This window comes from Chrysemys picta, chromosome 8 (genome assembly GCF_011386835.1).
Source record: "Chrysemys picta bellii isolate R12L10 chromosome 8, ASM1138683v2, whole genome shotgun sequence".
Lineage (NCBI taxonomy): Eukaryota > Metazoa > Chordata > Testudines > Emydidae > Chrysemys > Chrysemys picta.
The window spans coordinates 107,764,012-107,780,577 of record NC_088798.1 but is presented as its reverse complement, the minus strand read 5'-3'; the positions used below and the strand labels follow the sequence as shown (position 1 = coordinate 107,780,577).

General features: G+C 50.1%; 1 protein-coding gene across 3 annotated transcripts in view; it reads right to left on the bottom strand.

Annotated features, from left to right (window-relative positions):
* Positions 1–14,415, bottom strand: part of CYFIP2 (cytoplasmic FMR1 interacting protein 2) — an 80,363-nt gene extending 65,948 nt beyond the window's left edge. For all 3 annotated transcript variants that reach the window (XM_024106804.3, XM_024106806.3, XM_024106805.3), the window contains exons 1-2: positions 14,280–14,415; positions 1,977–2,112 (exon numbers count right to left, since the gene is read on the bottom strand). In XM_024106804.3, the coding sequence (XP_023962572.1) occupies positions 1,977–2,093 (117 nt within the window). In that variant the 5' untranslated portion in view covers positions 2,094–2,112; positions 14,280–14,415. The remainder of the gene's footprint in view (positions 1–1,976; positions 2,113–14,279) is intronic.
* Between the last annotated feature and the right edge of the window lie 2,151 nt (positions 14,416–16,566).

Genomic DNA, 16,566 nt, shown 5'->3' with positions numbered 1-16,566 from the left:
GCCTGCCCCTTGAAGAGACCAGAGGCCTGGGGCCAGTCTGCCCTGTTCAGTCAGCCCCACCCCACTACACCTGTGCTGGGCGTGGGACTTAAAAAACCCCCGGAGACCCCAGCAGTGGAGGGCTGTCTGGGGAGGGGAGAGCAGGAGGCGTGAAGGAGGAGAAAAGCCCAGCAGCTCAGCGCTGACTGGGGGCGGAGGGTGGACAAGCTGCTCTGATGTGAGGCAAGAAGCTGAACTCCGGCTAGGACCTGGCTGAGGGCTGTGACCTGCTACGAGCCCGTGGAAGGAGGGTAGACCTGACCTGGATGATGGAGGCTAGTCAGTCAGACAGGCTGCTGCCACTGGGAGCCTGCCTGTAACCAGGGGGCTTCCACTCAGGGACTGTGCTACCCCAGAAGTGGGCTGGAGGCTATGGCGGGAGCAGGCTGAAGATCATCGTGGGGAAACTGAGGTGGAAGTGCTGCGATGCCAGGTCTTGCTGCGAGCAGATGCTCTGGGACGGCGAGTGGCATAACAAGAGCCTAGTAATATGAGATGGCAGCTACCCCAGCCACGAACACCTGCTGGGAGAACTCCTTACTTAAAGGCTGACCCTGCCGACAGCGAGAATAATGGGCTCCACTGAGGACCTCAAAGCACATCACAAGTAATAAATAGCTGAGTTCCCCATCAGGGCCGGCTCTGGCTTTTTGGCCGCCCCAAGCGGCCGGAGGCAGGGTGCAGGGGGACTCCCTACCCTGCAGATGTGCCCCGGCTAGTGGAGGGAGGGGGGGAAGAGAGAAAGAAGGGGGGCAGCCAGGGCTTCAGCGGGGCGCTGCCACGTGGCCCCTCCCGCCGCGCCGCCTGCCACCTGCCGCTTGCCGGGAGGGCTCTGCGCCGCTCCGGTCGGCTGGGAGAGAAGGACGCAGACTGCCCTGCCGGGCTTGCTGCAGGGCGCTCCCATCCTCCGCACCGCCGCCCCCTACAGGGCAGCCGGAGCGGAACAACAACAAAGAAAGAAAAAGAAAAAAAAGGCGTCCGTGCCGCCCTAGGATTGGGCGGAATGCCGCCTCCTACAAGCTGCCGCCCCAAGCACCAGCTCACTCGGCTGGTGCCTGGAGCCGGCCCTGTTCCCCATTCAAGGGCATCTGTAGCATAACTGTTGTGAGACTAGATATCTACACAGCACATTCATTTCTGGGATAATGTAGCTGGGGAGAGCCAGTGTGAGGACTGGAGTGGCGGGGTGGAGGGCAGTGGTGAAGGCTAGCAACCAATGCCCGGGGTTAATCATGATATGGAAACAGGCTTGACCAGGTTTTCCAGACTCAGGTTAGTCCAGGTATTTTAGACTCAACCTTATTCATGCCTGTGTGGGCTCCCTGAAATGGGGTTGCCTTGGACCGACTTCACTCTCCCCTCCAGCGTTCTCACAGGAAGCTGGCCAGGAGGGAGTGAAAATACTGGAGAAGTAGACAAATTAAAAACAATGGCAGGGTTGCCTCGGGAGGGCTGGAATTTGACCCACAAGTGCCTGTGGAGCTGATAACTCGTACTAGATGCTAATGCTACAGCACGAGTGTCCGATCTGACCTAGTGAAACAAATTTTGCAATCCTCCATGCATGACAAGGCAATCACTGCACACATAGTTACACATTAACGTGGGGAGCAAGCCAATCGAGGAGGCAGGAGTGTGGTGGGGGGGAGGAGTAAATATCCACATACTATATATTACCTGGTGTCTATATGATAAGATATATGAACTACATAGAAAGAGGAACCAACAGGACCTGTACACAGCAAAGCACATCTTGTGATCTTTTACTGTTGCAATAACTTTCCTCTGTCCCGTATTTTCTCCCATACTTTGGTCCTCATCCCTTACTCATACTAGAAGATCCTTTTGACTGGTCTGCAAACAACCATGCACACCTATTAGGAGTTACCATTCTAAAGCTCGCCTCCCCCAGCCAAAATCTGGGAGCTTGAACGTACCTGGTACATGATGGAAGAGGGAGGTGGCTCGATGCATGGCTGCTGGTCTGGCAGCGGTAGCTCCTCCAGCAGGTCCACATTGGACAAGGCATCTTCCAGCGTGACGTGAGTGGTCATGGCTCTGGATTTTCAGTAGCTAAAAATTCATAGAAAGGGAGTGAAGGGAAATGACCCAGCAGAACAAACCCATTCCTCGTCTGGCTTGCATTTCAAGCACCATCTTAGGTGCCCTGTCCAAACAGCAAGCTAATAGGTATCAAAATTTTTCCAGTATTTAAATGAAAAGATATTGCCAGAGACGATGGTTTAGAACTTATCTCCATTAGAGATTTTTGCATCGGGTCAAAACCCTGAGTGTAAATGCACTGCCCTGGTGTGAACTGGGGCTTGCTCTTGTTTAGTCTGGTATCAAACTGGTGTAAGCCCCATTTTACACCAGTGCAACGTATCCACACCAGCCTAGCGACAATGGTGCAAAAATCCCTAATGCAGACAAGCCCTTAGGGCGCTATGCCTCAGGTTTTAAAATACCATCAGATCTTGGAACCATGGGGTCAAATCCCCACAAACCCGATTCATCCCCTTGAATGTTCAAAGTGGATAAAAAGGGTTTCTATCACCCTTGTATCTTTGAAAAAAAGCGGTGCAAAATGGGAAAGCGTTCATTATCTGCCAAGTGGTGCATGGGGCTTTAACTCCTCTTAAAGCCCATGGGAGCCCCATAGCTAGATTGTCTCTGAAGGTTTCCCTGAATCCTGTGCACCTGTATCTCTTCTCTGGTTAGTGCCCGCCAAGTACAACAAGCATATGCCGATCTGAGAGCCTGGACTGATAACCCAGAGCCTGATCTGAAGCTATCTAGCGGCTAATTCGGGATAGGCAACCTATGGCACGTGAGCTGATTTTCAATGTCACTCACACTGCCCGGGTCCTGGCCACTGGTCCGGGAGGCTCTGCATTTTAATTTAATTTTAAATGAAGCTTCTTAAACATTTTAAAAACCTTATTTACTTTACATACAACAATAGTTTAGTTCTATATTATAGATTTATAGAAACAGACTTTCTAAAAACATTAAAAGGTATTACTGGCACGCGCAACCTTAAATTAGAGTGAATAAATGAAGACTCGGCACACCACTTCCGACCCTTGGGCTAATTATTTCGATTTAGTTATGTACTGCTGCACGGAGGCCCTGATCCAAAACCCACTGAAGTCAGCAGAAGACTTGTCATTTAATTCAATGGGCTTTTGGCTGAGTCCTGAATGAGACTGCATGTTATATCTTTTTTTGTTGATTGTGCCAAAGACTGATGTAGGCAGATGATGAGGCCGTGAGAGCTGGCTTTCCCACAAATATTTAAGCCTCTGCTGTGTTTTTATTGCTTATCCTTTGGGATCCACAAGGCATCATGGTGTTTCTGCCCATAGAGCTGCAGAATATGGGAAGCTTAACGGTGGCTTAAATTTGGGGTGTATTGCAAACTGTAAAAATTACAAACTGTCACTTTAAATCCTAAAAGGATTCCTGGTCCTGCTTGCAGGCTACAAATTGTGTAGGAAGCAGGCAATCTTTGTCTACCGCAGTCAGTCTGCAAAAAGCCAGCCTTAACGCAAGGTGGGGTGAGTTGTGCCTCTCTACTTGAGGGAGCAACCTGCTTTCTCTCTGTGTGTTTTTAGTTCTTGTGTGTTTAAGGTTCTGGATTTTAAGAAACAAAGTCATGTTACATTGCAACTGGCCAGAAAAGATAAAAACATAAAACACTCTAACTTCTCATTGCAAACCATCATAACAAGAGTCATCTTTGCACAGCCCCCTCTCTTCCTGTGCTCAGCACAGGGAGGAACTCACTGAGAACCAGGGCCTATCTCTTTTATTTATTCAGCTAGCTTCCAGGTTCTAAAATGTCTGAGCCTGTCAAACAAAACCCAACTAGCTGAGCTGGCACTGGTCAACCTCAAACTTGCAAGACACCGTCCCCCCCCCCCCAAATAGTCTGCATGAGATGTTTAATTCTCCTCTCAGTACATATCCAGAGCGCTCACTGACACTTGTGGGGTTAACACACATGCTAAGGGAAGAGACGCATACATCAAATTTAAACTACCATATTTTCTGCCTCTCTTTTAAGCTTCAGTGCATGTAGTAGGAATGAAGCAGAAGACAATCCCATGCTTACTGAAATCCTTTGCCATTTTAATTCTTCTGTGCAAAACAGTTTGATACAGCAACATACCGGAAAGCACACATTGTAACTGAGTCAGGTGGAAGCATGCACTCCAAAAAGCAAAGAGGTATTTTTAGAACAGCTCTGTAAAATGAGAACCACCAAACTGAGGGACAGGCACACTGAATAAAGCTTGAAACTTTGATGTTTCAAATGAATCTCAGAGGAAGCCAAAGTGAAAATCAAGTTATGCACTTGGGTGGAATGCAGCAAAGAAATAAGTTGCAACCCTTTAAAAATGCTTTTTCCCTCTTATGATTCTTATGATTCTTGTAAAAAGCAACAGAGGGTCCTGTGGCACCTTTAAGACTAACTGATGTGTTGGAGCATAAGCTTTCGTGGGTGAATACCCACTTCGTCAGACACATGATTCTTGGAGAGCCTTGGTGAGGTAATATCGTCTCCCTTTTGGTGTTTTCTGGTTCACTGAAGACCCCTCCGAATGTGAAAACGCAAATATCAGAAGACTCATTGCAACCCCTGCATCAGCCATCCATCCATAAACTACGAAGGTGATTTCACAAAGGGAAGCAATACTTTTTAAATGTCTCATCGGGAGCTGAATTTTCTGCCAAGTTACCCTCCTGCCCCTCCACAGCTTGGCTAGTGGGGAATCCAGAGATGAATCTCAATTTTCAATCTTTCCTCTACAGTTCTCCTTTCAGAACTGAAATTTCCCTTTAGATTTCAGCACTAAGAGTGAAGTAGGAGGACTTACATCTCAGATCTGAGAAGGACAAAAGAAAATTTCTGTATAAAACATGATATTAACACCTCACACGCAGAGGAATACAGCTGAGTGGTCTGTGTGGTGTGGGTACAGTGCTCAGACATCCTGGTGTCACTGAAATACTGGTCCTGATGCTCCATTGCCCTGTACCTTGTGTCTTCAATACTGCCTGTGCAAACGGAATGCAGAAAAGGGGTAGAGCGCTACCATTCTGTCTGGTAGCATTTTGCACCCACTTTGCACCGGCATGAGTGACGACACAAAGTGCAAGGCAGCGGAGAATCAGGCCCGATGCTTTCAAAGTGAAGCCGTGTAGAGCAAGCCATCTGCTGAGAACAAAACTATCCCACCCTACTGACTGACTCTACTTTCTCTTTCGTCCTCCATCCCCTTCTGCTAAAATTACTGTTGCAAAGCACAGCAACAGTGAAAACCCTCTTCCCACCCTGATATGCTGCAGTCAGAAACTGCTTCCTCTTTGCCCCAGAATATACTAATGGGCACTGCACCTGCTGATCAACAAAAATGATTAGGGGTCTGGAGCACATGACTTATGAGGAGAGGCTGAGGGAACTGGGATTGTTTAGTCTGCAGAAGAGAAGAGTGAGGGGGGATTTGATAGCTGCTTTCAACTACCTGAAAGGGGGTTCCAAAGAGGATGGATCGAGACTGTTCTCAGTGGTGGCAGATGACAGAACAAGGAGTAATGGTCTCAAGTTGCAGAGGGGGAGGTTTAGGTTGGATGTTAGGAAAAACTTTTTCACTAGGAGGGTGGTGAAGCACTGGAATGGGTTACCTAGGGAGGTGGTGGAATCTCCATCCTTAGAGGTTTTTAAGGGCAGGCTTGAAAAAGCCCTGGCTGGGATGATTTAGTTGGGGATTGGTCCTGCTTTGAGCAGGGGGTTGGACTAGATGACCTCCTAAGGTCTCTTCCAACTCTGATATTCTATGATTCTATGATCAAGGGGGGGTAGGCCATATTTGCAGGATGGGGGACTATATGCTGGGAAGCAGGGACTCTGAAAAAGATTTGGGGTGGAACATGAGTTCCCGGTGTGACTCTGTGGTCAAAAGAGCTAATGTGATCCTGGGATGCATAAACAGGGGAATCTCAGGTCGGAGTAGAGAGGTTATTTTACCTCTCTATTTGGCACTGGTGTGACCGCTGCTGGAATCCTGTCTCCAGTTCTGGTGCCCACAATTCAAGAAGGATGTTGATAAATCAGAGAGGGTTCAGAGAAGAGCCACGAGAATGATTAAAGGATTGGAGAACCTGCCTTATGGTGATAGACTCAAGGAGCTCAATCTATTTAGCTTAACAAAGGGGGAACGTTAAGGAGTGTCTCGATTACATAGGGAACACATATTTAATAATGGGCTCTTCTATCTAGCAGAGAAAGGAATAACACACTCCAACGGCTGGAAGCTGGAGCTAGACAAATTCAGACTGGAAATAAGGCATCAATTTTTAGTAGTGAGAATACTTAATCATTGGAGCAATTTACCAAGGATCAAGGTGGATTCTCCATCACTGACCGTTTTTAAATCAGGTCTGGATGTTTTTCTGAAAGCTCGGCTCTAGCCATTATTGTGGGGCAGTTCTGTGGCTCGTGCTATACAGGAGGTCAGACTAGATGATCACAGTGGTCCCTTCTGGCCTTGGAATCTAGGAAGCTATGAACTTTTCTCAGGCCTTGGCTACACTGGTGCTGTACAGCACTGCAACTTGCTGCACTCAGGGGTGTGAAAAAACACCCCCCTGAGCGCAGCGAGTACAGCGCTGTACAGCGCCAGTGTAATCAGAGCCTGCAGCGCTGCAAGCTATTCCCCTCGGAGAGGTGGAGTACATACAGCGCTCCGAGAGCTCTCTCGCAGTGCTGGCGGCGCGACTACACTCGCGTTTCACAGTGCCGCCGCGGCAGTGCTATGAAGTCCCGAGTGTAGCCAAGGCCTCAGTAGCAGTGCTTTTCTCCAGCCTGCTCCCCCAAGTCTCTTTCCAAACCTCATTCTCCATTGCCTTCAGCAGCTCCTTTTCCAGGTTCCCAAACCCAGCTCTGTACCCACCTCTGCTTCTCACGTCCATAAGTAGTTGCAGGATTGGGGACGTGGGTAGGACAAAGAAAGGAGCAGACCATTTTATACCATTGGATATAGCCATGTATCCCAGCTTTATTGTAGTCTTGTTATTTCTCAAGCTATAAGGCAAATTCTAACTATTCGGTGTTCGGATGAGACCTTCTCTGGGGGATAAATTACCCCACATCGGCCAACTGTGGGGTTCTCACCCCTTCTTCTGGAGCATCTGGTGCTGACCAGGGTCAGGGATGAAATACTGGACTAGATGGACCGGGGATCTGATCCAGTCTGGTACTTTATAGAGTCATAGATTTTAAAGCCAAAAAAGACCATTCATGACTCCTGCATAACACACGTGATTGACTTTCACCCAGTAATTCCTGCATCAAGGCAAATAAGTCCTGGCCGAGCTTTAACATGTTCTTGAGAAAGACTTCCAATTCTGACTTAAAAACTTCAAGCAAAGTCCCTTGGTAAATGGTTCCAACAGTTAATTACCCAATTCCTATATTCCTTTCCATTAATTGTTCAGTGATAACACACTGTGAAACTTCTCAAATCCATTCAAGTTTCCTTGGGACATTTCTTTGCATTTAATCAAACAGCTTTATTGAAGTTTTTGAGGGCGAGCCCATGTTAGCGAAAGCATGAACTCTGAAATGGCCTGATTAAGACAGAAAATACAAAGATGTGTCATTGTATGTGCCACTTGCTGGGAGTTTACCAACAACTGAAAATGTTGCCGTGATGACCTGATTACTTACGACAAACTGAGCAGCTGGAAAGATGAAATTATTATTTGTACTGCAGTAACATCTGCAGCCCCCAATAAAGGTTCAAGGCCCCATTGTGTCTGGCACTGTACACGCACGTAATGCAAAGACAGTCCCTGCCCCAGAGACCTTATAGGCTACACATAGGAAAAGAGGCAGCAGGAAGAAACAACAAATGGATGAGGAGAGCGCATGGTAACAGTGAGCCGGTTAAGATTAGTGTAACAAGCAGTGGTCACAGCCCATCAGCGGTCTAGCTGTTGTCAAGTGTTTGGTAGGCGTCATGGCATAGATGGATTTAAAGGAGGACGACGTAGTGGCCTTCTGGATTTAATTAAGAAGGATTTAATTAAGCTCTTGCATGGCAACGGAGACTCGGTGTCCAAGTGCTAATTTAAATGTTCCCTAGGCACAACAAAGCACAACAAAGAGGTATCTTCAGAAAGAAAAGTAAAATCGGACAGTCCCGTTCCTGATTGCCATTGCAGCTGTACACACATCTGCACAAGAACAAAAGAATTTGCAGCGTTGTCTGTTTGGAAGGCAGCAGCAGGGTCTCGTGGAGGGGTGGTGCACTGGGTGTCGGGAGATCTGGATTCTAACCCCAACTCTGCCACTGACCTGCTGGGTGACCTTGGCACAGCATGTCCCTGCTCTGTGCCGCTCTTTCTCCTTCCACTTTTTGTCTGTCTTGCCTGTTTAGATTATAAATTCTGTGGGGCAGGGACCATCTCTCACTGTGTGTCTGTAGCATGATGCAGCCCTGATCTTGGATGGGGAGTGGTGTCTCCAGGTCAAGGGCAGGCCAACTACGGCCCAGGGGCCGCATCCGGCCCTTCAGACATTTTAATCTGGCCCTTGAGCTCCTTCCGGGGAGCAGGGTCCAGGGGTTGCCCCACTCCACGCATGCTGTAGCTCTGCACAGTTCCCAGAAGCAGCAGCGTGTCCCCCCTGCAGCTCCTACGTGTCGGGGCAGCCAGGGGGCTCTGCACACTGCTGCCGCCCCAAGCGCCGCCCCTGCAGGCCGGCAACCACAGCCAATAGGAGCTGCAGTGGCGGCGCCTGCGGATGAGGCAGCGCGCAGAGCCGCCTGGCCGCGCCTCCGCATAGGAGCTGGAGACGGGACATGCCGCTACTTCCAGGAGCTGCTTGAGGTAAGCGCCACTCGGAGCCTGCCCCCCTGCCCCCCTCCAGAGCCCCAACCCCCTGCCCCAGCCCTTATCCCCCTCGCACACCCTGAACTCATTTCTGGCCCCACCCCAGAGCCCGCACCCTCAGCTGGAGCCCTCAACCCTCCCGCACCCCAGCCCCCAATTTTGTGAGCATTCATGGCCCGTCATACAATTTCCATACCCACATGTGGCCCTTGGGCCAAAAAGTTTGCCCACCCCTGCCCTAGGTGCTACTGGAATACGCATAATAATAGCAATAATGAGAAGCTGAAAAGTCTTCAGGATGGATACTCAAGGGACCTATCCTTGCATCCAGGGGAAAAATTCTTGCCTGATGAGATTTAGGGGTTAGGATTGATGCTTCTCTTCTGCTGAATTGTCTTTGTTTTACTATTGTAGATTCATATATAGCCCTGAAAAGCCAGGAACGCCTCCTTTTTAACCATTTTATTTGAGGGAGGGGTTTTTCTTTCTTCCCCTTTATGGTACTGTACTCTGGGGAACCTGCCCATGGCTGTTCTGAAGATGAAACAAAGGGCTGTAATCCATGCAATATTTTCTTCTAATCTGTGGAATTTTACATGCAAATACCCAAGCCCTAAGGAGAGACTATACATTTGAGAGAAAATTAGGCAGTGACCATGATGCAAAGCAAAATTTCCCTCCTTGTCTTTTCAAAGCAAGGTTTTTGAACAGTAATGCTGAGGCTGGAGAGGTGAATTCATCTGGTGCCATCTTCGGCCAGTTAATGCCATTGTAGTCTAACGACCAAATCAGACTAAGGAGAGGGTGTCTTCTTCCAAGAATATGGCGGTGGGGTCACTGGGTCAGTGATCAAAAAGCCAACGTCGAGCATTAACCAGCAGCAGCCATCTGTACCTCCTGGGCAGGGTCTCTTACATTCAGCGTTCAAAAGAGGTGATTGAGCAGTGTAAAAACGGTTTGAGTTCTATTTGTGGTTCACTGAGATGCTTCCTGTGTTGTCATGCCTGAGAGATCATCCTTGCAACAGAAATGCAGTCAAATGAAAGCACAACAGCACACATACCCGGGGGTAGATTACATCACCCGTGAACATGGGGCTTTTGCGCTTCATTAATATATGCACGCAAGGTGGATCTTTATCTTTCAGACAGGAAATATATCCTTCCATGTCTGTCACAGACTCAAACGCCAGGGAGCAAGAAACAATCACTTACAACTATCTTTCTGGGTATTTATCATGTGATGATTCTCTTCCCCACACCCACACACAGACAAGAGAGGCAACTTTACCAAATGGCATCACACCTACAAACCTCACAGCTGATTCAATGACTTTTGAGTGGCAGCCAAACATTAGCATTACAGGATCCAACCCAGGCTATTAAGAGGGTTTTTTTTTCATTTAATTGCACCTTTCATCCCAAAGGATCCTCAAAGCAATTTATATCTCGATCACCCATTTCTCAAATTCGCCAACAAGCACCTCCATGCTTTCTCCTATGCTGCCCCTAATGCATGGGAGGAACTCCTCACCAAATTCCACTAAATCACCACATTGTCCTCCTTAACACCCTCCTCTGCCATGATACCTACAAAAAACAACAACAACCCTCTGAACAATGGATAAGCAGCTGGTGTGTTGTGATTGCTGCTTCTCATGCTGATCAGTAGCAGCTCATTACAACTTTGTGCTCTCCACGTCTAACTGCTTTATAAACCCGCTGCCTCCCATCTACTACTATTGCAAGTTCCTGGGGGCAGGGCCTGTCTCTTGGTTATAATGCTGTGGAATGCCTAACACAAAGGAACTAGGGCCTGTAGACTCTATAGTAATAATAAATCTATTCACATAAACACAGCCCAGCTAAAATGCAGCCAGCAAGTGACATCCAGCACTTTGCACAACACTGGCCAAGGACAACAGGGCAAAGCTTTTCAAAGGATGCCATACTTTAGGAATTTCAAGGCCCATGCAGAGCAGACATGATCTCAGACATGAGGCTCTCATCAAAAAACCCTACAGAATTAACTGCATGGAACTGGATAGATCTTCCTCCAAAGGATAAAGGGATGAGTCAACCCACACGGTATTTGAACTTGGGATTCAAGTGTAGGTCCTCTATTTTATGCCTAAAGCTTAAAACAGGCTTGAAGTATTTGCCATGAAATGTCTTTAGACCACAGAGTCTCTGTTAGCTACATTCCTGGCTATGATCTACAGACAAGTCTTGATTCTTCAGATCAGTATAACTTTGGGGGGAATGAAGAAGGACCCCTCACTCAAGCTTAGGGTAGGATTCCAAAAAACTGGTGCATCATATCCACAAACTGCCTGCCAGCCAGCAACAGTGAACCAGCTATTTGCTTACCCAGAAGTTGCAGTGGAGGAGAGACAGGGAGGAAGTGAGTTCTATTGTTTGATCTAGTCAGCTTGCCCTGATCCAGCAGATGAGACTCATGCTGGTGCCAAAACAGCTGTAAGGGTAGGGGATAGGGAAAGAAACAGCAAGGGCTACGCTAGAGCATCACACCTTTAGTCCTGCTGCCTGTAATACCCTGGAGACTAGGCTGCAGTGTCATGGGGAAACATGCAGAGAGAGGACTGGCAAAATGGGCCATCTATGAGAAAAAGCACAGCTGCAGGGAAGAAAGTTGAACTTGTGGTTAAGGCACTTGTCTGATACTTAAAAGACCTGCGTTTGATTCCCAGTAATGCTGAAGGCTCCCTGCGCAAGGCACTTAATTTCTCTGTACCTCCGTTTGCTAACTGTAAAATGGGGATAATGCTTCTCTCCTCTACAGGGCTTTAGGAGAATACCTCATCCACGTTTGTGAAGTGCTCAGATACTCTGGTGTTGGTATGGAGATACTCATTTGACCAAAACATTTATGCAAGAGGCACAAAAGTAAGGCAGTCGAGTGCTATTTTGGGAAGAAGAGATGTTGCTAATATGGAGTAGGCTAAAATAAATAAGTAGAGATATACCTATCTCATAGAGCTGGAAGGGACCCTGAAAGGTCATTGAGTCCAGCCCCCTGCCTTCACTAGCAGGACCAAGTACTGATTTTGCCCCAGATCCCTAAGTGGCCCCCCTCAAGGATTGAACTCACAACCCTGGGTTTAGGAGGCCAATGCTCAAACTACTGAGCTATCCCTCCCCCCCTACATGGATTATGTCAACACTACAGCCTATGTCAGCACAATTCATGTTGCTCGGGGTGTGACTAAACCACCCCCCTGAGCGACATAAGTTACATTGACTTAAGCACTCATGCGCACAGCACTGTCAGTGGGAGAGCTTCTCCCACCGACACGGCTTCTGCCGTTCGCAGAGGTGGTTTTATTATGCCGACAGGAGAGCTCTCTCCCATCGGCATTGAGTGTCTTCACCAGACTCCCTACAGGGGCGCAGTTGCATGGGTACAGCTGCAGCGCTGTAGGTGTAGACATGGCCTTAGTCTAAGAATAATCTTGATTGCTAGTAGCTGGCAAGAAATAGTTGGAGTACTTCCTGTGAAATTAAATGTCACACGTAGACAAAGAAATGTCATGGTTTGTTAGTCAATCATTTAAAAAGTAACTTCCTCTTTTTCTTGGAGATATGCAAGTTGATAAATTATTAATTAATTAATTATTATTATATTGTTCCGCCTTGGGCTCCTCAGTGGTCATGTTTGTTGCACAGACCCTGGTCTGAGAATGAAAGGCATCACCTGATTACATAGACTTTGCTAACAAAAATCAACTGTACACACCAGGGCTAAATTCCTTTCTCTGAGGAATTACTCTGGATTTACACTGGTATAGCAGACAGCAGAATTTGGCCCCAGGAATCTGTCAAGGTGACTAACATCTGGCAATCCTCATAATCTATAACATGAGCATGGGGTTTTTTTTAGTTTCCTATGTAGAGCAGGAAGGCCTAGGTGGTTTAGTGGCCTGACACAATTAAGTGAGATACTTGTGATCCAAAAAAAACAGCTGCAAACCCCCATGCTGAAAGCTACGGATGGCTAGGTGGGCCAAGTTATGCAATATCCTCTTCCTTGCCAAAGTATAAATGTTCATCTCTAGATGCCACCTCCCGCCCCCAAACCCCAGCAAATATACAGAAGCAAGCACAAAGGTTTCAGTTTGCCTCTCACGGTTCATTCCTGGAAAAGCCATTCACTTCTTTTCACTCAGGACCCGACTGGCACCAGAGTGGGAGTTAACTTGTTTCCCCTTATTTCAAACCCACTCAAACATCATGGCTTTGAAAGTTCGACTCAAACATTACCCGGTGCACGTCTCGTGGCTGAAAAGTGACCATGAGTTTAAATGATAGGAGGGGGGAAAAAGGTCTGCAAACTCTGGCTGGTTTAGTGATGAACCAAAAATATAGTCTGCAAAACCACATATTCCACAAAGTTCATGTCCATAATTTCCATCCCCAACTCAAACTGCAACCTGGTCTGCCTGCTCTCTTTCAGTAGAGCCAGGGGAACACTATGACCAGGGCAATACTTTTTATGATGTTCCAGTTATTGTTTGTGCGTTCACCTCTGCTAGCCGCTGTGCCTCCCATCCGATTTCCCCTGGAGCATTCCCATTATTCGTATCCACCCAAATCACGGTGTCCCTGCAGCATCTCGCCGCTCAAATTCTCTAATTAGAAGCTGCCATTCTTACTAAACCACGAGCAATTGGGGGGAGCAGCTGTGGTTTGAGTCAGGAGGCGTTTGCTCCCCCATTTTGCAGCATTGCCTTCCAACCACTAATTCTAGCTCATCACATTTTCCGTGCCGAGTGAAAAGGGGGGAAAAATTAGACTTTTTTCCTGCCTAGTGTGTGCACTAGAATAAACAGGGAGGCGCTGAATATTGCAGGTACCCGAAGCATTCTGGGATACATCATCTTGTAATAGCTTCTGCACGGCTGAGCTGGGCCCTGTCTCTCCCCCAGGGGAACGGCAGCACCTGCCTCTTGGGCTTTGCCTGGGGGAACCCAAATCCCCCCCCCCCCCGACGGTGGCATTACAACTAAACCCACCCGCGCCCAGCCAAGGGGCTGCCGGGCATCCCCGGCACAGCCCAGCGCAGGGCTCGCCGCCGGCCGCAGAGGGGTCTCGGTGGCAGGGGGCTGCAGCCCCGCGACTGCCCGGAGCCCCGCGAGCGGGCAGCCTGCCCCGGGCCGGCCCTTGTCCCTTCCCCGCGGCCGGGGAGAGCGGGGCGCCCCGCTGCTCCGGGCCGGGGATCGCCCCTCTGCAGAGCCGGCTCCTGCGGGGCGCTGCCCGGTCCCAGCCCGGGGCCCTCCTCCCGCGTCCCCCGGCTGGGGGCTCCCCCCGCGCCCCGCTCACCGGCCGCCGGGGAGGGATGCTCGGGAGCCGCCTCCTCTCGCTGCCGCTGCCGCCGCCTGTCTCGGTGTCACACACAAAGAGCAGGAAACGGCTGCAGCAAGTGCACTTCCTGAGCTCCCCGCTGCGCGCCCCGGGGACCGCCCGCCCCCCTCGCCCGCCGGCTGCACGGGGGATGCTCCGGCCCCCGCCCGCCGGCTGCACGGGGGATGCTCCGGCCCCCGCCCGCCGGCTGCACGGGGGATGGTCCGGCCCTCGCCCGCCGGCCGCACGGGGGACGCTCCGGCCCCCGCCTCCCGCCGGCTGCACCGGGGATGCTCCGGCCCCCGCCTCCCGCCGGCTGCACCGGGGATGCTCCGGCCCCCGCCCGCCGGCTGCACGGGGGATGCTCCGGCCCCCGCCCGCCGGCTGCACGGGGGATGCTCCGGCCCCCGCCTCCCGCCGCACGGGGGATGCTCCGGCCCCCGCCTCCCGCCGGCTGCACGGGGGACGCTCCGGCCCCCGCCTCCCGCCGCACGGGGGATGCTCCGGCCCCCGCCTCCCGCCGCACAGGGGATGCTCCGGCCGGCCCCGCGGCGCTCGGGGATTGACAGGCTGATCCCCCCCCCCCAGCGCACCCCCCGCCCCCCACCTCCCTCAGCGCGCCCCCCGCCCCCCCACTGCGCACTCCTCCTCCCTCCCCCCACCTCCCCCAGCACCCTCACAGACCCTCCCCTCAGCACCCACACCCTCCCACCAGCACCCACAGCCACACACTGCCCCCCCCCACACGCCCAGCACACACCCACACCCTCCCACCAGCACCCACACCCACACACTGCACCCAAACCCACACACCCAGCACACACCCACACTCTCCCACCAGCACCCACACCCACACACTGCTCCCATACCTACACACCCAGCACACACCCACACTCTCCCACCAGCACCCACACACTGCACCCACACCCACACGCCCAGCACACACCCACACTCTCCGACCAGCACCCACACACTGCACCCACACACACGCCCAGCACACACACACCCTTTTCATTTACAAATGCAAGGTCCTGTCCTTCTGCTCTTCCGTGTTTGAGAAAGATGAATTCAAACTGGAACAGGTGCAGAGAAGGAGTACTGGAGTACTGTGTCCAGTTTTTGGGCCCCACACTACAAGAAGGATGTGGAAAAATTGGAAAGAGTCCAGCCAAGGGCAACAAAAATGATTAGGGGCTGGAGCACATGACTTATGAGGAGAGGCTGAGGGAACTGGGATTGTTTAGTCTGCAGAAGAGAAGAATGAGGGGGGATTTCATAGAATCATAGAATATCAGGGTTGGAAGGGACCTCAAGAGGTCATCTAGTCCAACCCCGTGCTCAAAGCAGGACCAATTCCCAACTAAATCATCCCAGCCAGGGCTTTGTCAAGCCAGGCCTTAAAAACCTCCAAGGAAGGAGACTCCACCACCTCCCTTGATAGCTGCTTTCAACTACCTGAGAGGGGGTTCCAAAGAGGATGGAGCTTGGCTGTTCTCAGTGGTGGCAGATGACAGAACAAGGAGTAATGGTCTCAAGTTGCAGTGGGGGAGGTCTAGGTTGGATATTAGGAAACACTATTTCACTAGGAGGGTGGTGAAGCAGTGGAATGGGTTACCTAGGGAGGTAGTGGAATCTCCTTCCTTAGAGGTTTTTAAGATCAGGCTTGACAAAGCCCTGGCTGGGATGATTTAGTTGGGAATTGGTCCTGCTTTGAGCAGGGGGATGGACTAGATGACCTCCTGAGGTCCCTTCCAACCCTGATATTCTATGATTCTATGAAGGGCTACTAGGATGATCCGAGGAATGGAAAACCTACCTTATGAGAGCAGACTCAAATAGCTCTGCTTGTTTAGCCTAACCAAAAGAAGGAGATGATTGCTTTCTATAAATACATCAGAGGGATAAATACCAGGGAGGGAAAGGAGATATTTAAGTTAAATGCTGATGTGGACACAAGAACAAATGGATATAAACTATCCATCAACAAGTCTAGGCTTGAAATTAGGCGAAGGTTTCTAACCACGAGAGGAGTGAAGTTCTGGAACAGTCTCCCAAGGGAAGCAGTGGGGGCAAAAAACTTAATTGGCTTCAAGACTGAGCTTGATACATTTATGGAGGGGACGGAATGCTGGGACTGCCTACAATGGCATGTCGCCCATCTGTGACTGCTAGCAGCAAATATCTCCAATGGCCAGTGATGGGACACTAGATAGGGATGGCTCTGAGTTACTATAAAGAATTCCCTGGCTGGTGGGTGTTTCCCACA